We start from the raw sequence: 22195 nt of genomic DNA, 5'->3' as shown, positions 1-22195 counted from the left end.
AACCTCGCTTTAAAAAAATCACTATTATTTCATTTTTCTTCAGCCAGAGAGTCACCATGGAAAGAAACCAGATTCCATTCTGGAGCTGCAGGTTGCAGACTCCTGGTTTAGGGCTTCAGTTTGAGCCGGAAACACCAGCAAACAGGATTTCATCTGATCTGTCCTCTGACCACTGTGAAAACAGACTTTAGTGTCAGGACGGACCTTTCTGCCCCAGAGACCCTCAGCAGGAGTTCTGCTGACCACGAACGCATCAGCGCCGGTCATAAAGGGATGCGTGGACACGTAAACTCTCACGTAACATTTATATTATTTATACTGTAAAAAGAGGCCATAGAAATGAGTTAACAAAATCGATTAATCAATTTGAATCGATTTAAGCTTAACAGATAAATAATCAATTCATAAAAATATAGATTGATTTGGCACATAAAAAGCTAAAGTCCGCTAGCTTGATGCTAACGTTTCATGGAATTTCCCATAGGACGGCTAATGCTAACGTTCGGTCGACATAAACATATATCACTTACTGAACATCTTTATATGAATTTTACAAACTCTGTTTTAGAAATATTTACTTAAAGTAACAATTTGTGATCTAAAACAGTTATTTTTGTTCATTCTCTCTTCCTCTGCAATAACCTGTAATGCTATAGATGATCACCCCCTAGTGGCCAAACTGAAACGTCCTCCAGGAGAAGCAGAACAATGTTTATAATGTTAATGCTCTGAACATTTTAGTTAGAACTTCTCCTTTAGAGAATCCATGTAACTCTGGATGATATTAACAATCTCATATTTCACTGATACATTTACAGGATGTGATCAGATTAATATCAATATATTTTAAACATATAGTCGATTATTGATGTATTTCTGAACAAATATGTATAAATGTGTAAACTCAAAATTAAATTGAGTTAAAGAATTTTACAAAATCGGAATCGAATCGATTCTGGTTTTTGTGAATCAAATCAAATCATTTCTGGAAATTGTAATTGACTCCCAGTCCTAGTTTTTAGCATTTTCTGATGAGGAAGGACAAACATACAGAAAATTCAGATTAAAATTGGGTTTCTGGGGATTTTTTTAATTGAAATCTTTGTGAATGAGAAGCAGATGAAACAATGTTGTTGAAAAAAGATCAATTGAACAAGTAGATCCATGAACGTCTTTGTTTCCTTCATCTGAGAGCTGGAATCTGGATCTAAACTGTACGGATGGATAGAAATGATATTGCTGCCATTTTTGTTGTACCGCTAATGCTAGGTTGGGTGTGTGAGGGGCTGTAAGCTAGTGGGAGAGAGTGCAAACAGATGGATGATGGGAAAGGGGGGTGGGCTTGTTCCACACCAACAGTCTCTCCCACAACTCAGAGGAGAATTTCTAATGAAATCCTAGATCATGGTAATTAAAGAGCACACCAAGTCTTTCAGAGTGAACTATATCCATATTTATGATCATATATTACACTAAAGAACACATTGTTTATGAAATATTTGTTGTTTTTGATTTTTTCCTACCTGGAGGTACAACAACTCAATCTCTGAGGCTCCGCCTACCGCTCCACCATTTCATGACGTCATCCTAGAGTTGGCGGCGTGTCTGTGTTTCTTACACAGAAACAAATGACATCCCAAATTTTCCAAAGATGGATGTGGATACCGTATATCTGCCTGTATTAGCTCCGCCCATCGCTACAGCATCACAAGACTCCCAGAGCGCGATTGTGTCCCACCTGGGTGTGTGTGTTAGCCTGGTTCACACCGCACGTGGAAGCGACGCGGAGCGGAGGCCGCTACCGTTCGGCGCACTTGTTAACCTATGGTGGCGTTCACACCAGATGGCGAACGCCGCGGTCCTCCTCGCCGGTATGGCAGTGCAGCGATCGTTTTGGCGTATGTGAGCCCCGAAGTCCACGTCAATCCAGGCAGAAAGTTATTCCAAGACTCACGAGAAAATCCGGTCAATTTTCAAAATATAACCAAGGTTCATATTTAAATACCACCATAGATGAAAGCAATCGTGTTTTTGCTTCTAAACAGACTGTAGATACAAATACAGTATTCCCCTCATCCGGGGGGGTTGGGGGGTTGGATGTCAATTAGAGGATATACGGTGTTGTGTATTTAACATGAAAGTGCTTTGCTGATCAGAGAAAGTGTGTTAGCCTGGGGGCGGAGCTAGCAGACTCCTCCTGGAAGAGGCTGTTCTCACTTTGTGATGTCACAATGTGACTCATTTTAGTGAGTTGGGAGGGGCTGGTGCTCATAGAGCAGATTTTTAGAGGAGAACTCAGAAACGTGTGAAAGGATCCAAATACCACTTTGGGGTTCTTGATAGTGAGGAATGGACCGTTTACTACACTCAAACGTTGGTTTTTCTTCCGTACATTGTTGGACCATAAAAACGCTTTTAGCGATTTCTGCAGTCTTGGTAACAAAACGTTCAGCTCGTTAAAGACATTACCCCTTATATATATTTTTTTAATGTTGCAGTTTTTACGATTTAACACAATTTATGCCATTTTTTTAGACCCATTTAAATGAATGGAACTTTTTAAAATTTATGCAATTCGGTATATTCAGGAAATTCATGCTTGTAATTTTGGTATTGTTACATTTCATGCAAATTTTAAAAATATTATGCAATTTTTTAATGATTTTTTTTTCCTTAAATTTTTGCGCTCTTTAAAACCTTTGCAATATTGGTGTCAAAACGTTCAGCATGTTAGGGACATCACTGCTAGTGAGGTTTTAGGCTAAATCTGCGTTTAGCTCACATTTTAGCAACATGCTAACATTTTTGGCTAATTTTGCATCTACTGAGGTTTTAGGCTAAATCTGAGTCCATTAACACATTTTTACATTTTGCTGATTTTTTTTCAATTTTTCATTAACTTCTCAAAATTCTTGTGCACTTAATGTAATTTCTGCAGCTTTAAGTCCTGTAACAATTTTAGCAGTGTGTGAATAGCTTTAGCATTTTCAGCAAATCTCTTAAGCGATTACAGTAAATTTCTTCAGTATCTTCACACTTCACATTCACACTAGCATCATCGCGGCTAATGCACGTTTTCTAGGCACATATAGATTCTGTCATTTAAAAACTTTCTCGATGAAATTATTTGTGGTACAAGACAGAAAATAAGACATTTTTTTCTTAAAACTTTAGTCTTTTTACTGTTTAAGGTTCCGTTTTTGCTGTGTACACCGAACATTTACCTTTAAATAACAGCTGTAATAGATAATATACGTTTAAAGACCCAAATGTCATTTTCATTTGCTCCTGAGTCTCAATGATTTCAATTAGAAATGTTCCTAATTGTCTTGATTTATGTCCTCCATCACCAGACAAAGGAATCAAGAACATGTTAGAAACATCGTTTTCATCTTTAAAGGTTGAATCTCGGGCACCAAACACACAGAGAGATTTCAGAATGTTCCAAACGTTTTTAAATAAAGTTGGATCAGCCACAGATGGTGCCGGGGTTCACCCAGCTGCAGTCATGTGTGGCTGACATTTCTCTGCAGAGATCCGTCTCCTAATGCAGCAGAACAAAGGCTGGAGGATTACGTAACCACCTCAGCTGAACTCCAACATCTGACTCCAAACTTTTCATGTCCAGAGGAACCGCAGCCGGATTCCTCTCTGCATTCCCGTCAGATGTCCCAGAAAAACTGCCTCTGCATCCGCGGCCTCTCCACAGTCTGAGTGGCTATTTTTAGTCGCAGCTTCTAAGAAGCCGAAGATGAAGCTGAAACGAGCGACTGCACTGCAGCTGAGATCCGTCTGCAGGAGCGGCGCTAAGATGGCTGATGGTCGATGTGTGCTGAAGGTCAAGCTGCTGCTCTATAAATACACGCTCTGTCTCCCAGGATGCTCTCCTCTGCAGCACATTTGCATGTGATTGAACATGTGCACCCCCACGGCTGCTGGGGGGGGTGAGAGGAAGGAACGAGGCTTCCCTCCCCGCTGGCCAGACTGCAGGTCACGACTCTGACAGGCCGGACTCGAACGCACCGACAGCGGCGAGCCCCCCCCACGATCTGGCTCCCTTGGAGACGGATCATCAGCCCCCCCCGGGCCGCTGTACATGTGTCATTATCACAGCAGTACCTGAAAATAATCTGACGTGATTGTAGGTTTCCATGGCGACCCACTTCCTGTCTACATGTATAATTACGGCTCGAAAGGCGCAGAAATAAAAGGAGAAGACGACGGTTCTGATCCAGACGGAGTTTCAGCTCCAAAAAGGTCAAAGAAGAATCAGAATCTTCATCAGGAGATGATGTTCGTGAACAGAACTCATTCAGGAGGTTCTATCATAAAAGGTTTTCATGGTCAGAAGAAATGTTCTTCAGTCTGTTCAGAACCAAAGAAACATTCTCCTTCTTTAACGGTAGTTTGATATTTTATGTTTGTTATTTTAGGTGTCAGCGCTTAACAACAGCCTATATATATATATAGATATATACACATGTGTGTATATATCTATATATATATATATATATATATATATAGATATATATATATATATATATATATATATCAAAGTTTATCCCTGTGAGTTCTTCAGGGTTAATCTTTCTGAGCTTTTTAACATTATTTGTGTTTATTGAGACTTTTAACCAATAAATTAATGATTTTAAGCTTTTTTTGTTTCCTTTTGGTTTTGCTATTCGACATATTTGACAATAACTAATTTAACGAGCTCTTATTGTCTTAAGGTGAATTAAGGTGAGTAACTTTTACAGGTTTTACTGCTCCGTCCAACGTTTGTTCAGGTTTGTTTCCTGTTAGTTCTTAAATCGTGTTTCTTTACTTTACCAGATGGTTTCAGATTATTATCACAGATTCAATGTACTTTAATCTATTAAATCTTCAGCTCCTTTTCCATTTAAATATAATTTTCACTTTACTTTGATCGGATGTTTGGTTTTTTCTTGCAGCCGTTCCTCTAGTTTTGGTTGATTCAGTTTTTAGTTGGAAAGGATCTGGATCTGGATCAGGAGATCATTTCAGTCTTCCTGTCTGTTTCTTTTGCCTTTTCTCTTTTTAGGTTTGATTTTATTTTTTACATTTGTTTTATTTTTGCTCTGTGATGACGTCATTATTTATTTTTATTCAAGCAGTTAAATGTAAAAGAGAACTGGGGACAGAAGTCTCCACGATCAAAATGATTTAATAAAATATTTGAAAATGAAAATGAAACGAAATCAAATTCTAGAAGACAAAAACATCACGGAAAAGAAAACCGTTTATCGGTCATTTAACCCGAACGTGATCCATGAATGGTTCCGTTTGGTGTAGCTGTGGTGCAGTGGGCAGCCTGTCTGTTGTTCGATTTCCCAGGATTCCTTTGTCATAATAACTGATATTTCTGTTATATCTCGGAAATAATTCATCTTTTACTTCCATTTGAGTACATGTCACGTGACCCCTCTCGCAGATACAGGTGTGCTCTTACTTCATTGTTTTTTTTTATTATTAGCAGCAAAACTTTATTGGTAACAATAATGAGAACAAAGACGTTTTACTTTCATTTTTTCTCTTTTTGGTTGTATTTATTATTTTTATCCGTTTTTTATTATTATTATTTAAAACATAAAGTCATGTCAATCATCTTTGTTTAAAGTAATCTCGTTACATTTGTCGGTATCGGTACCCTGAGGTTCGGCTGCGGTTCGGCTGCGGTCATGTGCGGGTCGCTGGCTGGGGAAGCCTGCGGGGGGAGACCGGGGCTCAGACCGCACGGACGTGAGAACCCCCCCGTGAACCCCCCTCCCCCCGCACGTCATGGAACATTCGCAGGACAGGAACCTCCCAGCTGAGAGGCGCGCGCGGCCAGAGGAGACCCGCGCGCGCCAGAGGAGACCCGGAGGATCCGAGCGCCGCGCGGCGGGCCGGACGGCGCGGGGCGGCGGTTCAGATCACCGCAGACGCGGAACCGCACCTCGAATCGAAGCTGCGTCCCGTTCGGTCCCGAACATCTTGATGACTCAGGCGCTGTGACGGATGCGGCCGGCAGAGGGCGCCAAACGAACTCTGACGGTTTTATTCAACCATTGAAGCTCATTAAAAACTGATGTTTGATTCAAACATTAGGATGAAAAAAAAGACAAACAGAAAAAGCAGCAGAAAGATGATGATGACACGTTTCATTACTGATTGAATGTGATCAATTTAATATTATATTTCCCTTCAACAGATAAGCTCCCATAAAAACAGACTTAAGTCAAAGTACATCATTATAAAAATAATATTTAGGCAATAATCATAAAATAATCATTTTATTCAAAACAAACATTTTTGATTTCTTAAAATGTGATTAACTGTACTGACACATTTCTAAAAAAGACACCTATGAAGGAGGAAAGACGTTTTCTTTGTGGACGTCATAATAATCTTAAAACGAATCAAACGAAGCCCTTTCAGTGTTTTGTATCTTTGGTCTTTTCAACACTGGCTTTCTTCTTGCTGACCCATCTGGTGCAGTGATGCAGCCCTCCTTCAGGTGGCGCTGGTCAGCCTGAGGGTCCAGCCCCACTGACAGGGCATCTGGCTGAAGGACAGCGGGGGCAGAGCGACCTGCAGGCCGCTGGGCTTCATGGGCTGCCACTGCAGAGCCCCGTAACCCAGGAGCTCCACCTGTTTCCAGGAGAGAAGACCCACACTGACGTCAACCTGAGGAGGAGCTCAGGTGTGCTCCTGGTTACCCCGCCCTACCTTCGTCACGCCCTCCACAGCCACAGGCTCTCCCAGAACCACAGAGCCTTTATCGGGCCACTGCAGTAAAATGGCGAAGAGCGTCTTCTCCTGAGGTCTGAACGTGTACCTGCAGAACAGAACCAGCGTCTGTCAGGGTTTCAACCTTTTTCATTTTGAGACTCCTAATAACAGAACCACAGATCCTCTACTTGAAGCTAAAGCAGACTCCACCCACACCGGACTCACCACAAGTGAGGCGTGACGCTGTCGTTCTGTGCTCGCCACGCCGTGGTGTTGTAGATGGCCTCGCCGTTCACCTTCAGCCACTGACCCATCTGCCTCAGGCGCTCCTCAAAGATCGGAGCGATTCTGCCGTCGTGCGTGGGCCCGATGTTCATGAGGAGGTTCCCTCCACAGGACACGGTCTCCACCAGAGTCTGACGCCGACCACAAACACAAACACAGAACGCCACGCTTGCTCACTCCTGGTTCTCATGTGCATCAAATATTCCGTCCGTTTTATTTAGGGAAAAAGGTTTTATAAAAACTAGAAAAGTTGCATTAGCCGCAATAATGCTGGAGTGAATGGTTTATGCTGCATGTGGTCGCTGAACATGCTGAAGAACTTTACTGTGATTCCTGAGGGGATTACCGGAAAATGTTAAAGCTATTTGCATAATCCTAATGTTGCTAAAGGACTTAAAGTCGTGAAACTGCAGAAAGTGCGCAAGAATTTGAAGAATTTCTTTAAAAAATGAAAAAAACATTACAAAAACATTAAAATTGCATAAAAAGTATGAACTCAGAATTAAGATCAAACCTCAGAAGAGGCTAAATTAGCAAAAATAAATAAATAAAATGTTAGTTCAACTCCATAAAAGCCTCAAAATCTTTAGAAGGTCCCAAATTAGCAAAAAAAAACATAGCACATTGCTAAAATACTAGCTTAACTCCTAATTAGCAACTTAGAATTAGCCTTAGAAACCTCAGTACAAAAAAAAAATCTAACACGATGCTTAAAAAAAAACTATCTTAACTCGGATTGAGATCAAATAACCTCAGCAGATACAAAATTAGTCAAAAAAACATGTTGCTAAAATACTAGTTTAGCCTTTAATTAGCTCAGAAATTGACAGTAAATGTAATATTACCTGAAAAAAAAAAAAAAGCTAACACGCTGTTAAATATTATCTTAACTTAGAATTAGCCACAAAAAACTAGCATGTTGCTAAAATACTTCCTTAACTTAAGAATTTGCCCAAAAAACCTGATTAGAAGTTTAATTTAGATAAAAAGCTTTTAGTGAGACTCAATGAAAATCGATGGTAGAGACAAAACAGATTCTGGAATTTAGAAAACATTTCAGAAATCTGGATCTGATTGTCTCGTATCGCAGGTTTTCTGCTGGTTTTTGCCAGCAGATGGCGCTCCAGAAAAGCGACTGTCTCTGAAGAAGACATGGAGGTAAAGGAAAACTCGCTGCTCACCGCCACCAGCTGCTCGATGCTCAGGTAGTCCTTCAGAGGAGCGTTGCGTCTGTAGCCCCAGGACTTGGTGTCGATGGTCATGCAGTTCTCCCACTTGTGCTTCAGCAGGTGTCCGGGCTGGTAGCGGTCGGTGCAGGTGTAGTACCCGCCGTGAGTGCAGATGGAGCCGCGGCCCCAGCGGTCGTTTGTCACCACCGTGTCTCGTACAGGACTGTCGGGAATCAGTTTGGTTTATACACCACAGGGAGACAGGGGGCGCTCTCACACAGGAAATCTGTACCCGAGTCCGTCTAACTCTGAAGTCCGGTTGGTGTGTCTGCCGGGATCGATATAAACTCAGACACGGTGAAGTGAACCGTACCGAGGCCAGTGCAGGTACCATACGTGTACCGAGGCCAGTGCAGGTACCATACGTGTACCGAGGCCAGTGCAGGTACCATACGTGCTCGGTCTGCCAGATTGGTACGAGGAGTCGTGACTGGACCATTGATTGATCTTACCGAGTGAAGAACTGAGGATGTGCAAATAAATATGCAAGAATCACAAAGAAGGACGCAATGTTTGCAATCAACCGCAAAAACCATTACAGCAAAATGGGCTACGGGCACGACCTACTTCCTCATTCAGCCTTTGACCGCTCAGTCCTTTCCGGTGGAGCTGTGGGCTGTTGTTTATGTGGAAATAGTGGGACTTTAAAAGATGTTTTTGGAGCTAACAAGAGTCACTAATTGTAAATTGTATTTGTCGTCCTACATAGCAAACTTCGAAGGTAACTTGCTAATGCTAATGTTTTTAGCATGTTTACGTCCGACCAGCTCTAAAACTGAAGGACATTCATGTTGGCGACACGTTATAGATGCAGGCAAGATGCAGATCGCTGCATTGATTCATGTATTTGATGTAAATCCAAAGCTAAATATCGCAGTATTTAATGAAGTCCCGTTAGCTGTCATGTAGTGCGATGTGCTGCTGCAGCTGCGGCTGTGATCGAGAACCATTTGGAGCATAAACACGAACCAGAACCGTAATCCTAACCTAAACCTTTCCTCCGGGTCCGTGCAGCCAAGAAAAAAACTTCAGAACTGACTGCAGTATTTACAAAATTACTTGTGAATACTGTTGTCACTTTTCATTTGGGCTAATGCTAGCTAGCATGAAAGACACGTCTGATTATCGCTGTCTTTATCTTTGTGACCCGTTAGTTGTGTTAGTTTTGTGAGCGTGGGGTGTTTGGTGTTTCATGAAGGCAAACTTTACCTTTTTAGATGTCATCGTGTTTACACATAATCATAAACTATCATACAATGTAAAAAATAACGACAATAAACCAAAACCAGGGAAAGTACACAGAGATTTACACACATATAGTTAGCTACAGCTGGAAGAGAGTAAACGGTCTTATTGGAAACCGGAAACACGTCACACAGGACAGAGTCCATAATCCGATCGAGAGGAATCATCACAGGACAGGAATGGTGGGAGGCGTGAAGGGTGTGCTAAAGTGGGTGCTAGCAAGTAGCATGCTAGTTTGGCTTAACGGCGATGTATATTGTACATAACATATATACAAAGTGACTATTTACACCTAATTTTCAAAACGTGCGGCCAGTTTTGAACTTCTTTCTTGGCCACGTGGACCAGAGATCTCAACACTAAGTAGTTTGTCTAAGTGGTGTTACCGTGGAGAGACGTCATCGCTCGCTAGTCACACATTAGTAACTACACCGGCTTATAGACATGGTCCAGATCACAGGATTCTGGGATCGCACGGATCTCCTTTGATCACTAAAAGCAAAGGTACGTAACCCCGCCCACATGTTAGAAAAAGCTTGTGATTGAACTGCAACGTGAACCAAACTGCTACTAAAGAGGATTAAAACACGCTGGCAGAGCAGAGAGGTCTCTAGGACTCGGAACAACCGTACTCTGGTTCTGATCGATTCAGATTGTCCGGTGTGAGTAGACCCATGAGGAACTGCTTCACCTGGAGCTCACCTGTCGTTGTAGAGCCAGGCCAAGAAGCCCGTGCTGTTCCAGTACTGGTCAGGGGCATTCCCATCACCGTCGGACCACAGCACCTCCGGTTTGTACTTCACCACCAGCTCGTAAAGCTCCGGGAGGGATTTGCTGGTGGGGAAGAAGTTGGTGGTGAAGAGGTTGGCCGCGTCCAGCTCAAAGAGCGGGTTGAACCACTCGAAGAGGGAGTGGTACAGCCCCAAATGCATGTCGCCTTGAGCACGAACGGCGCTGGCTATCTCATCCACCAGGTCTCGTTTTGGCCCCACGTCCACGGCGTTCCAGTTCCAGGAGACTTTGGAGCCCCAAAGCGTGAAACCTGACAGAGACAAACAAACCCTGCATGACAGGAACCAGCAGGAAGGTCTGTGGTGCCCTCACGACCTACCTTCATGGTGTTTGGTGGTCAGGACGACGTACTTTGCTCCTGAAGACGCTAAGATGTCGGTCCACTCTTTGGCATCGAAGAACTCGGCTGTGAAGGACGGAGCAAAGTCTTGATACTTGAAGTCTGGAGGATAATTCTTCTGCATGAAGTCCACATATTCCTGCTTCTTCTGCTTCTGCCAGTAGTACCTGCAGCACAAACACACCTTAGATCATGTGACTGAAAGAAGGCCTTCAAATCCAACGGCGTCTTCAGGAACGACTAAAAAATAGAAGCTGAGAAAGAGTTCTGGCTCGAGAAACGACGAGAACCATCAGTCAGTAAAGAGCCAGCACTCACACCTCACTAACGACTAGAGCGGTGGTGCTCATTACGTCGATCACGATAGAAGGATGTGACCGTAGACTGGGGGCCATCAAAATAAAAAAGGAATATATATATTTATAAAAAACAAACACCCCTCCCACCCCCTGCGAGTGGTTTGTCTTCCAAGCTCGGGTCCTTTAGGTCTGGGAGCTTGAGAGTCCTTCACAGTATCTTAGCTGTTCCTGTTCTTTTCTGGACTGAGATGTCTGAGGTCTTCCCAGGATCTGCTGTAGCCACTCCTCCAGTTTGGAGGTTACAGCCCAGAGTGCTCCAATCACCACGGGCACCACTGTCACTTTCACCTTCCAAGCTTCCTCCAGTTCCTCTCTGAATCCCTGGTATTTCTCCAGTTTCTCATGTTCCTTCTTCGTGATGTTACCATCACTTGGTACTGCCACATCCACCACAACGGTTGTGACTTGACTTGGTTGTGGTTCTCCATGTTTGCTTTCCCAGCCAGCATCTTCCACCCTGGAGTTCTGTGCTGGATCGATTCCTCTTTCCACAGCCTACACCTCGGGTCTTCTCCGGTGTGGTAGATCTGAGGCTCTATCCCTCTGGTGTTCAGGGCTTGTTCCTGTGCTCCCAGGATCAGAGCTTCTGTCCTGCAGACCAGCCCTCTCTAGCCATTGGTAGGACTTCTTGATATCAGCCACTTCAGTTGTTGTCCGGTGGTACATCCCATACAGGGGCTTCTCCTCCCATGAGGCTCTGTCCTCCAACATCCTCATCTCTCCAATGCCTGAGACATTCACTCGGTTGAGAGTCTCAGGCATTCAGCTGCTTGAGCTCGATGCATTCATGCATCTTGGATGGTTCATCCTGGATAGTGGCTTCCACGCTCTCTAGTCCTCATCTTGAAAACTTTCATCATCGGAAGGAAATGGCTTTGAATCCAGCGGCTACTGTGGATTATCGTGTAAATTAGGGCTGTCAGATTTGTCGCGTTAAAAACGCATTAATCTGACATGTGCTTGACGCCGACAATTTTTTTGACGCATTAATCGCGGATTTTTCTCATACGTGCTTTTCCATACCGCTCGCGGGCGTCCCGCCCTCCAACTCACCGGCTGCTCTCACTAGATCACAGGCGGGTCTCCAAACACCGAGCTGCGAGCTAAAACCGACCAGCGCTAGGACCTGGAGAGCTCCTGCACCCTAACCCGGCTCCGGTTCGCGTCCAGTACCACGTCTGGTGGTACCGGCTCGCGTCTGGCGCCGCGTCCCGAGAGCTGTGGACCCCCGACGTTCCGAACAGCAAGCGCACCGGGGGACGTTTTAAATGTTCTGGAGGTTTAAGCGTGATCCAGCCCCAGCATAGCGGTCTGTCTGCCGGCATATTCATGGCGTGAGCTCCACTGGACACGTCGCTGCATCGAGCTGCAGCCAGAGAACGCGGCGGCAGTAACAGACTGTCAAACTATCCACAGAGTATCCCGCTTTTCTCAGTCTTTAATGTTTTAAAAAACAAAAGTTAATTGGAAATGATAAATCTCTATTTCATTTATTACTGTAGTTCAGCAGAGGAGGAAAAGATTTGGTCCTGACAAAAAATGAACATGAAAGTGTCATGGAAATTTTATTTTTGATGTTTTTTATTTTATTTTACTGAACGTTGATTGAAGTTTTGAATTTAAAATGCCCTTCACTTGCACTTGGGCTTTTGTTAGGCATTTGATGTTACAGCCTTTTATTGTTAAGAAAGTTTATCTCAATACAATGTTACAAAATAAAGTATTTCTGATGAAAACTATTAATTTTGTCATTCTTGTTTTCATAATTAATGTAGAACTGTTAAATTGTTAAACTGTTTAATTCCACATTTTTTTTCTTAAAAAAAGGCCACATGTTAATTTGCGATTAATCGCGAGTTAACTCAGGAAATGCAATTAATCGCAATAAAAAAATGTAATCGCCTGACAGCTCTAGTGTAAATACATAGCTGTATTTCATTAGGCATAAAGAATACATGATTTTTACAATGAACATCTTTTTTAAAACAACAAGTATTAAACCAAAGGTTTAATAGACTAGGTTTATTTATGTTTACTATGTATTTCTAGAAAATAAACTCATGCCTGGAAAGAAAAGACATTCTAATGATGTTTAAAATCGAGAGAATTATCCTGATGTTTTTGATTATATATATATATATTATATCTATCAATCCGTTTTGCAGTCTCTATGGAAACCACTTTGGCGGCACAAAACCATCTCGCGCAGGACGAAGTTTCGGATCAACAACACCACCGTATTCTCTATTCTTTAATATGGCTCAGAAACATGACTTGACGACCTCCGACAACATGGCGTCACCGTGAAGGAAGCAGATCTGGAGGCACAAGACCGCCAGTCTGGGAGACACCTGACTCATCTGATCAGCTCGACGCACCAGGGCGGGACACCAGCCCTAATGCAGGAGCAAGATATATACATAATTATGTATATATATATATATATATATAAAACATTACATTTTTAATTAACTGTAATATTTATTAAACCAAATAAGTTACACTTCCATCTTCGTGAGGATTCCACAGAATGCTTTAATTTCTGACAAACACACTTATTCTGGTTTTTCCCACTCATACCGTGGTCACTTACAAAAGAAATACATTTCCGACTGACATTAAGTACTTCATCATTTTTCTTTCAGATCACTCGGACACCATACTCACCATTTTTTTTTCTAAACGGCGGATATCACGTCACTAAATTCAAGAGGTGTAAATCTAATCAATACGATCATGTTGACGTCTGTTTATGAATTCTCTGTGGTCTTATGGTGACAATGTGGATGCTTTATTAAAAAATTAAATTTAACTTTTTTTTGGCAAAAATTCATCAAATGCTGTAGTAAGCATCAATGCATCGATTTCTTGCAAAGACTTTTTAAGGACACTCGATTTTGGAACGGAGGATTCAGACAGCACTACAAAATGGTGAACGCACTATGGAGTACACTATATAGCGCGTAGTGAACTGTGAAGGAACTGTGACATAGCTTAAGACTTAAAACAAAGTTTGTGTTCGAGAAAAACTTCCAAGTATAAAGAAACCCTGGATAAAAAATAGCTTAGATTCCTCCATCGATGTTCTGCTAGCATCATTACGTCACACGTTAATTTGAAAGCTACAGGGAAGTTTTCATCCACGACTTCTTTCTTTGGGTTTTGGGAAAGAACAGAAACCTGAATGTTCACCTGATCAGCAGACTAGACTGGAAACGTAACATAGTTGGCGGAGTCAACCGTCCTCCTGCAGGAAGTTCAGATCCTCCAGAGCTGCAGCATAACTGTCAGTGTAAAGGTTCATATTCAGAGGTTTTTACTGATTATTACATAACATTAACCAAATATATGCTAATTTACACCATTTTTATTTATTTATTTTTGTTTAAACTGGTGACTTATCAATAAAATTCGAGTCTTTTGGGTTTTTTGACAATTACTTAACTAAAAAAAAAAGCAAATTAGCTTCCGTTTAGCTGGAAAGAATTCCATCTATGATGTACGACTCTGTTTCCCAGTATCGCATTGGTCAGCATAATAATTAGGTTTCAGTTCAGCTTTCTTCTTCACCTTTAAAAACATTTATATTTTAAGCATTTTTCAGACTATTTTACTGTATTTCCTATACAAGTTTTTTTTAAACATTTTATTTTGAAATGCTTCACTGTTTGTTCTGAAGCTTCTAAAGCCTCACACACAGTTTTCCCGGGGGTTCCTCCAGGTGGGTCATCGGGTGAATTTGGAGCCCCCCACCCAACCACACACACGAGCGCCCCTGCTCGGAACCGGAACCACTCACCAGAACCACTCGCTGCCGAAGCTGGGCACAGAGAAGACTCCCCAGTGGATGAAGATGCCGAACTTCGCCTGGTCGTACCAGCCCGGCAGCGGGCGGGAATCGATGGACTCCCAGTTGGGCTGGTACCTGCAGTGGACGCCGGTCAGCAGCAGCAGCGCGAGCAGTGCGAGAAAAGCGCCCATTTCGATGCGAACTGCGCAGACAGTTCCGGGTTTCTCGTCATATGATCTTAAAAAAACCACGAGCTTCAGTCACATGATGAGAAAAGGTGAGCTAGTTAAAAGTCAAAACAAAAAACTTCCTGAAATGAGACGGTGGTGATTCAGCCAATCAAATTCAAGAAAAATCCCACAATTTCCAGAACGTCACTAGTTGCTATGCCTCTGGAGACTGGTTCTCCCGCACATGCGCAGTTATCCTCTCTTGGCAACGAACGTTTAGGTAGCTTAAAATACCAAAAACAACCTAAATATTTCAAATAAATTGTATACTAGCGATCGAAAACCATTTAGATTTCAATTTGTTGAAATATCAGCTGTCAGAATTTAGAGAAAGACAGTTTTTTAGACGTCAAACTAAAGTAGCAGCAGTTACACGCCAGTGGCGGTAGAGGGCAGCAAAGGAACTCGGACACAGACATTGAAGCGAGAAGAAGACAAATGTAAACATGTCAGGCTACATTGACTGTCACTGTCACATTTCTGCCAGAGATTTTGACGAGGTATGAGAGAAAACACGCGATTAAAGTGTATATTTGGCATTTTTAAGCTCAAATGTTTTCTGTTTAGGACTTAGAAGATGTCATCGAGAACGCGAAGAAGGTAAGGCGCTAAAGCAGAGATTTCTTTACTTTTGTGTGAGTCTAAAGCGCGTTTTCGTGCAGGCGGGACTGTTGGCGCTGCTGGCCGTTGCTGAACATGTGGGAGAGTTTGAGAAGATCATCCAGCTGTCACAGAGGTGCAGAGACTTCTACAGGATGAAGAAGAAACGGGAGGCTCAGTATAATCCAGGTTTGTCCGTGTCTGCAGGTTCCCAGGTTTCATTTTTCCCGCGTTAGGAGTCCATCCTGTTCAAGAAGTTTCTCCACAGCAGCAGAGAGGAGCTTCTCTGCAGGTGAGTTCCGGTTTTACTGATGATTTCTCCCCAAAACTTTTCATTTTTATAACATAAAAATATAAGATCTGCTTCAGTTTTGAAGCGTTTCAGCCGTGAAGAAGCAAACTAGAGTTCACTAGATGGTCTGAGGCTCATGAACGACTGAGTGTTAAATCTGATCCACGTTCTGACAGAAGAAACTCTGAAATCCTCAAAGCCGTCGTTAACGTTGCTGTAGAAACAAATGAAGTCTTTGTTCTGCAGGATCTTGCTGCTGCGCTGCCCGTCATTGAGAACTACAAAGACCAGCTTGTTGCCATCGGAGAGGTAAAGACCTGAACCCACAGGGGTCAAAGCTGTTCCTCTTCAGATCCCAGCAGGAGGCAGAGGTAACCAGCTCCAGTTCTGATCCGCTCATGTCTCTGGTGCAGGTGGGCTTGGATTTCACTCCCAGGTTTGTCAGCAGTGAGAGCGATAAAGACGACCAGAGGAAAGTCCTCATCCAGCAAGCTCAGATCGCCAAGCGGCTGGATCTCCCTCTGTGAGTCTCCTGCTCACGTCCAGATGGAAGCGGAGGAACCCGCCTGTCACAGCAGAATGTATGGAGTTAAATTAGGACCAATATTATTTGAAACCCCACTAAAACAATTGAAAACAATATTAGTCTGTGTCCAAAAAAAATAAAATCCAAAACTTTTTGCTATTCTAAAATAAACTTAACTAATTTCAGCTTCAAATGTTTTTTTAGGTTTAAAAACTCAAAATTTCAATTTCAAAACTTTCTTTTACTTTCAACTTTTTTTCCGTTTTCGAATATGAAAATGTCAGAAGCATAAAGACCTTGTCCATGGATGTGTTTAACACGATAAGATGGCGTGCTGAAGGGCGTTTTGGACTCGCGGTTTGGACGCCTTAAAACTGCTTTTTACACCGTCTATGAACAACTTCAGACTCTGACAGTTCAGACTAAACAGACATTTTCAGGCTGTAATTATCACAGTTCTCAGAGTCCCTGAACGCACCGCGACTGAAGTCACCACCATCGTTGATTTTGATTGGTCCTTCATGTTAGCCCCGCCCCAACGCGCCACAACGTGGCCAAAAGTTTTGAATCTGAAATTTTCAGATTTCAAAACAAAAAAGAAAAGTTGAAACTGAAAGAAAGTTTTAAAATTGAAATTTTGAGTTTTAAAAAATAAAAAACAGAACATCTGAAGCTGAAAATAATAACCTTTATTTTAAAATAGCAAAAAGTTTTGATTTTTTTTTTTTTTTTTTTGGGGCCAAACAAAAATATTGTTTTCAAAATATTTTATTTGGGTTTCAAATAGTATTGGTCCCAATGTAGCTCCATACATCGAGGAGGCTGAGTTTCTGCTTCACTCACCTCATCTGACACCAACACACCTGAGTTCAGGTCACCAACATGCAGCCTGTCGAAGCTCTCCACTCGCTGCGCCCTCTGGTGGTGGAAACTGGCTCCTACAACCCGATGACCTTCAGCTGATAGAACTTCTTTCAGTCATTCTCGAGACTTTGTCTTTAGAGATTTTTACTTTTTAAAACCCCGTTCCAGCAGAAAGATGAACCCTGAAATCTTTTATTTTCTAGAGTTTTCTTTCATAATTGTTTTCTGTAGATCTGCTTTTAACAATCCTCAGCTTTTTCAATTCCTTCAAGCTATCTACATATTTCACACATCTTTGAAGTTCATTTGATCTTTTATCACAGGATTTTTCCAACATAAAACACAAGTTTAGTATTTTATTGAACTTCTTTTTGACTCACTTCTCTGCATGTAACATCTTTTCAGGTCCATTAAACATCATTCAGCTTCTACCACTATGTTAGTGGTTCTCATTTTCATCACCCAGAACATATTTTAGTTGTTTTATTTATTCATCATAAATTAGGAATTTCTTGCTCTTTGTTTCTGTCTTTAGAATAATTTTCAATCGGGTTTTTTAACTTTTTTCAGGAAATTTTTCGTTTTATTAATAAATCGTTCACCTTTTCAGCTTAATTTAATATAATTTAACATTTTTCTGTTGCTGACTGACATTGTGTTCATGTTTTGCATTTAACTTTTTTTCTTTCATCACTGCATTTTTTTCTAGACCTTTTGTGTTCTTTGGTGAACTTTTCTTTGAGTTAAAAGTTTTAATCTTAAAATAATGTTTTCAATAATTTTCTTTGATTTTCAGCTGTTTTTCATTTTCTTCAGCTAATAAAGGAAGATGTTTAGATCCATCCGTCCATCTTTACACGCATTTGCAGAAAAATCCTTTTTCTGTTTTCTAGTTTTTATTAAATGTTTGACTCATCGATATTAAAATGACTGAAACATCATTCGTCACTAACTCCTCCCATTCTGAGTCTTAACATCATGACATCATTTGCAGCAGTTGTGTTGTGATTTTCTGTTGTTAGATCTCTGCTGGTCACCGAGAGGATTTTCAGATTCCTCCCAAAACATTTAAATCAGTTTATTTAAACTCTCTTCATAAAGAGACGCGTTTTCTTCCAGTGTTTTACTGTTTAACTGATGATCAGCCAGACGTGGTCTCCCTCCCTCCAGATTAGGGTGAAAGGTCAGAGTCTCTCTGGGATCAGCGAGGTGCCTTCAGGGTCAGCTCCGACATTTCACCGTCGAGGAGCTTCGTCTTTACAACTTCATGAAAAACAGGATTCTGGATTTCTGCTTCCGTTCTGAAAATAAAATAAAATCACTTTTGACCACAGGAACAGCAGAAATACTCATGAAAACTAAAAGTACTTCAAACATTTCAGTTTCATTTTTATCTCATTTATCATTAAAAGCTTCACTTTTTAATGAATCCACTACTGGAAACTTTAGTTTTGTGGCACAATTTCTGGAAGTTTTAGCTTCTCTGATTTGTATGAATAAAAGCTTTCAGCTGCTTTAAGGTTTTCTGGTTTGTGACTTTAGTTTTGCCACTTTTTAAAGTCTCTCTGGAACAAACGAAGCTTCAGGTTCTGTAGAAACTGTTTCCTTTGGAGAAGCGACTCTTTCAGCCGACGAATCTCCTCGTTCTTCTCAGACGTTTTAAAGCTGTTTTTATGGTTTTCATGGTTATTTTCTCTCCTTTTCTGAAGAAACGTCCACTCCAGATCTGCAGGAAGACCCACCATCCAGCTGCTGCAGGAGCAGGGTGAGCCGTCTGCACTTTCACTCTGAGCGTTTGAGGTGGAGGCTGCAGTTCTCTGTTCTGCCACTAGGGGTGGAGAAGGCGCTCCTTCATGCGTTCGATGGCAGACCGTCCGTGGCCATGGAGGGCGTGAAGGCCGGGTACTTCTTCTCGATCCCGCCGTCCATCGTGCGGAGTGAGCAGGTTTGTGGAGCTCCTCAGCAGCTGAAGATCCTCCGGCAGGATCCGGTTCTTCAGGATCTCTGAGGTCCAGCTGCTCGGATGTTTTGACGTTTATGAATCCACGGCGCTGAACTGTGATGGTTAATGATCCGTTTCTACCGAGAAGCAGAAGCTGGTGAAACAGCTGCCGCTGGAAAACATCTGCCTGGAAACGGATTCTCCGGCTCTCGGTCCAGAAAAACAGGTGAAGGTTTAACTGAATTGTGCTGAGTCATGTTAAAGCAGCTGAACATGAGCGTCAGACCTGAAGGGTTTGACTGAACCACGTTTGGGTCGTCTGATCTTCACTGATCATCAGACGAGTCATCAGGGTCTTTAACACCCCGTGATTAAAGTCAGTCTCAGGTAAATCAGTTCACACTGAACTGTGGATCCGGATCACGAACCGATTCAGTGAATTCAAACATGACGAGTCACCAAACAACAGATGACTGAGGGAGGATCCGGTCGGGCTGGTCCTGATCTGATCTGATCCAGGTCTGCTCCTGGTTCTAATCCTGATCTGTTTCTGGTCTAATCTAGGTCTGATCCTGGTCTAATCAGTCTAATTCTGGTCTGATCCTAATCTGATCTAATCCATATCTGATCCTGATGATCCTCCTGGTTCTGCAGGTGTGAAAGCTCACCTGATCTCTGATCTGGATCCATCAGCGTTCCGGTTCATTCCAGCCGAGTTCCAAAGAGAATTTAATCCAAACGGATCAGATCATGTTTTTGTTTTTGTTTGTTTCTGAGTTTAGTGACTTTGATGAAAAGAGTTTAAGTTTTTCTGATCGACTGGATCAGAGTTTTGATGAATTACGTCTGTGGAATAAAGTGTTCCACGTTTATCCTCCTCTCTATGAACTTCCGGTCTCTACAGTGAAGATCCGACTGTTTCTCCTCTTCATCTTCACCTTCGTCTTCTTCGTCTCTCTTCTCCGTTTCAGGTCAGAAACGAGCCGCGGAACGTCCAGATCTCTGCCGAGTTCATCAGCCGGGTCAAAGGCGTGTCTCTGCAGAGCGTCATGGAGGTGACCACTCAGAACGCCCTGCGGCTCTTCCCCAGGATAAAGCCCGCCCTCCTGGCCTGAGGGGAGGGGCTTAGACCTCGACATGTTTTTGATGTTTTATTAAAACAGCAGAATGTGATGGAACTCTCTGGAACAGGAAGTGTGTGTTGATGTGGAGACGCTGCATGTGCTGGAAAGACTAGATCAGATTGAATCCATAGACAATCCTGATCCAAGATGCGGATTTTGGGATTGATGACCAGGAAATGACGGAAACTTCAGCAGAGATTCTGCGTTCAGTGATTGAAGGGTTAACGACGGCGTCCACGTCTGACTGGAATGAACCTGGAGGGGGGGTCAGGTCCCCTCCGGTTCTGATTGGTGCTTCACGACACACAAAGACCCCCCCCCCCCCCGACACACAGACACCAGACCAGAAAAGAATTGGTTACTGTGCAGCAAATCATCAACTTACAACACGTTGCCATGACAACTAAACCAATTCAGGATTCTCTGTTTCCTGGAGACTACAGACCTGAAAAGGTGAATCTTTGCTTCACCTGGAAACAGGAGGGATTGGCTCCAGCAACCCACCTGACCCCGCCCCTCAGTAAGGACAGACGGGCAGGTTTGTGCACGCCGTGCACTCTCCTCACGACACTAGAACATGTTTTTGAAGAAATAAAAACTTTACAGGACTGAATTCCTGCGTCAACGCTGCGTCTGTGAGCGGCTCTCGTTTCTACGGAGATTCTTTACGTTTCCGTCAGAAAACAAAACAATGAAACTATCTACTAAAATGATGTTTTTATGGAGACAGAAAACTGTCAAATCTAACGAAACAAATCTCCAGGTTCTTCTAAAAGACGAGAGACGCACATGTTTAGGTCTGATGACGCCTGAACGCACCACTGAGGGGAAGAATCAAAGTTTGAATCTGGAAAACAACCTCAAAGGTAAAGCATGGGGTGGCAGCATCATGGTATGGGGCTCTTTGGATCCACAGAGAGATTTGAAGGTAATTTACAACAAAAAAGACCAAAAATATCAGTTCATCTGCTTTAAAAACGAATGTTTACCTTTTCCCGTCAGGATTCTCAGGTGAATCCAGACGGATTACATCGATCCACATCCCATAAGGGGTTCCTGCATGACATTCTTGACACGTTTCAGTCATTTGGGGGGATTTTTTAAACACTAATAGAAATATTTTGCTGTTTAAATGTTGTAAACGATCAATAAACATTTTATTTATTCTGACACCTAAATAACAACAGAACAAGTTTCATTTCTGTCAGTTTTCTGTCATGTTCGTATTTTAAATCTTTTTTATCTAAACTCCAAACTGCAGCTTCTCTGTTTACAGGCCACATCAGCGACCACGTGACCGAGGAGAAAGGGCGGGAAGTTCGTGAACGCATCATGCGCCGTTCGCGGACCGCCCTGAGCGGACACGTCAGCGGTCACGCGCAGGCTGCGTGCTGGACTGCATGACAGACTGGGCTCGTGCCGAACCGAGCCCACCTCATCCCCTCCCCCACCGGGTTCTGTTCTGCCGCGCGCGCGATGCTCGCTCCGCCGCGCGCGCCGTGAGGACTAGTTGGGTGTAGTTTTGGTGAGTTGCAGTCTGGGGGGATGGGGGGGGTGTAGTTGTTGAAAACAAGGCACGTGTGCGCGCGCTCGCCCGCGTGGTGGCGGTGCCGCGCGCGTGTTTACCATCAGAAGCATGTGAGCGTGAACGGCTGCTCTCCCCCCGCAGACGCCGCCATGTCCCGCACCGGTCTGGAGCTGCTCCGGCGGGCGGCCAGCGGAGTCCGGAGCGGCGGGAGCCCGCGTGCAGGCGGCGGATCCGCGCGGGTGAGCACGTGCGCGGCGGAGGTTCCGGGGCTCTTTGTTCCTGCTTTGAGGCACCTGAGCGCGCGCGCTGGAGTTCAG

The 22195-nt window shown here is 43.0% G+C and overlaps 3 protein-coding genes across 7 annotated transcripts in view; 2 read left to right on the top strand and 1 right to left on the bottom strand.

Annotated features, from left to right (window-relative positions):
• Positions 1-6164: 6164 nt before the first annotated feature.
• Positions 6165-15141, bottom strand: fuca2 (alpha-L-fucosidase 2). The gene is made up of 7 exons (XM_024275499.2): positions 14782-15141; positions 10603-10790; positions 10194-10533; positions 8199-8409; positions 6958-7148; positions 6730-6838; positions 6165-6651 (listed from the first exon to the last, which is right to left on the bottom strand). The coding sequence occupies exons 1-7, from the start codon at positions 14961-14963 to the stop codon at positions 6514-6516; spliced, it is 1359 nt and encodes a 452-aa protein (XP_024131267.1). The 5' UTR covers positions 14964-15141; the 3' UTR covers positions 6165-6513.
• Positions 15142-15207: 66 nt separating this feature from the next.
• Positions 15208-20414, top strand: LOC112148558 (putative deoxyribonuclease TATDN3). 5 transcript variants are annotated; one of them, XM_024275786.2, is made up of 10 exons: positions 15209-15502; positions 15570-15602; positions 15665-15738; positions 15810-15894; positions 16141-16203; positions 16308-16417; positions 18994-19049; positions 19117-19229; positions 19378-19452; positions 20198-20404. In XM_024275786.2, the coding sequence occupies exons 1-10, from the start codon at positions 15449-15451 to the stop codon at positions 20339-20341; spliced, it is 807 nt and encodes a 268-aa protein (XP_024131554.1). In that variant the 5' UTR covers positions 15209-15448; the 3' UTR covers positions 20342-20404. The 5 variants fall into 5 exon arrangements, with proteins under 5 accessions (XP_036065852.1, XP_024131563.1, XP_024131554.1 ...); XM_024275770.2 differs by having other exon boundaries at positions 15210-15502; positions 19372-19452; positions 20198-20414; XM_024275778.2 differs by having other exon boundaries at positions 15212-15502; positions 19375-19452; positions 20198-20414.
• Positions 20415-20571: 157 nt separating this feature from the next.
• Positions 20572-22195, top strand: part of coq8ab (coenzyme Q8A, genome duplicate b) — a gene marked incomplete at its 3' end in the record, with an annotated part of 6525 nt that continues 4901 nt past the window's right edge. Inside the window, 2 exon segments of the mRNA XM_024275413.2 lie at positions 20572-21875; positions 22020-22117. Coding sequence (XP_024131181.1) covers positions 22028-22117 — 90 coding nt within the window.

The sequence above is a fragment of the Oryzias melastigma genome, linkage group LG22 (assembly GCF_002922805.2).
Source record: "Oryzias melastigma strain HK-1 linkage group LG22, ASM292280v2, whole genome shotgun sequence".
In the NCBI taxonomy this organism is placed as follows: Eukaryota; Metazoa; Chordata; class Actinopteri; order Beloniformes; family Adrianichthyidae; genus Oryzias; species Oryzias melastigma.
This window is presented reverse-complemented; position numbering and strand designations above follow the sequence as displayed.

Bases quoted from the DNA above. Each gene is read 5' to 3' on its own strand.
- fuca2 (XM_024275499.2), bottom strand. From the start codon at position 14,963: ATGGGCGCTTTTCTCGCACTGCTCGCGCTGCTGCTGCTGACCGGCGTC. The intron at 10,791-14,781 runs GTGAGTGGTTCC...TTTGTGCTGCAG, and splicing joins TTCGGCAGCGAGTGGTTCTG to GTACTACTGGCAGAAGCAGA. The intron at 7,149-8,198 runs GTGAGCAGCGAG...GGTCGGCGTCAG, and splicing joins GCATCGAGCAGCTGGTGGCG to ACTCTGGTGGAGACCGTGTC.
- LOC112148558 (XM_024275770.2), top strand. From the start codon at position 15,449: ATGTCAGGCTACATTGACTGTCACTGTCACATTTCTGCCAGAGATTTT. The intron at 15,895-16,140 runs GTGAGTTCCGGT...TTTGTTCTGCAG, and splicing joins AGAGAGGAGCTTCTCTGCAG to GATCTTGCTGCTGCGCTGCC. The intron at 16,418-18,993 runs GTGAGTCTCCTG...CCTTTTCTGAAG, and splicing joins AAGCGGCTGGATCTCCCTCT to AAACGTCCACTCCAGATCTG.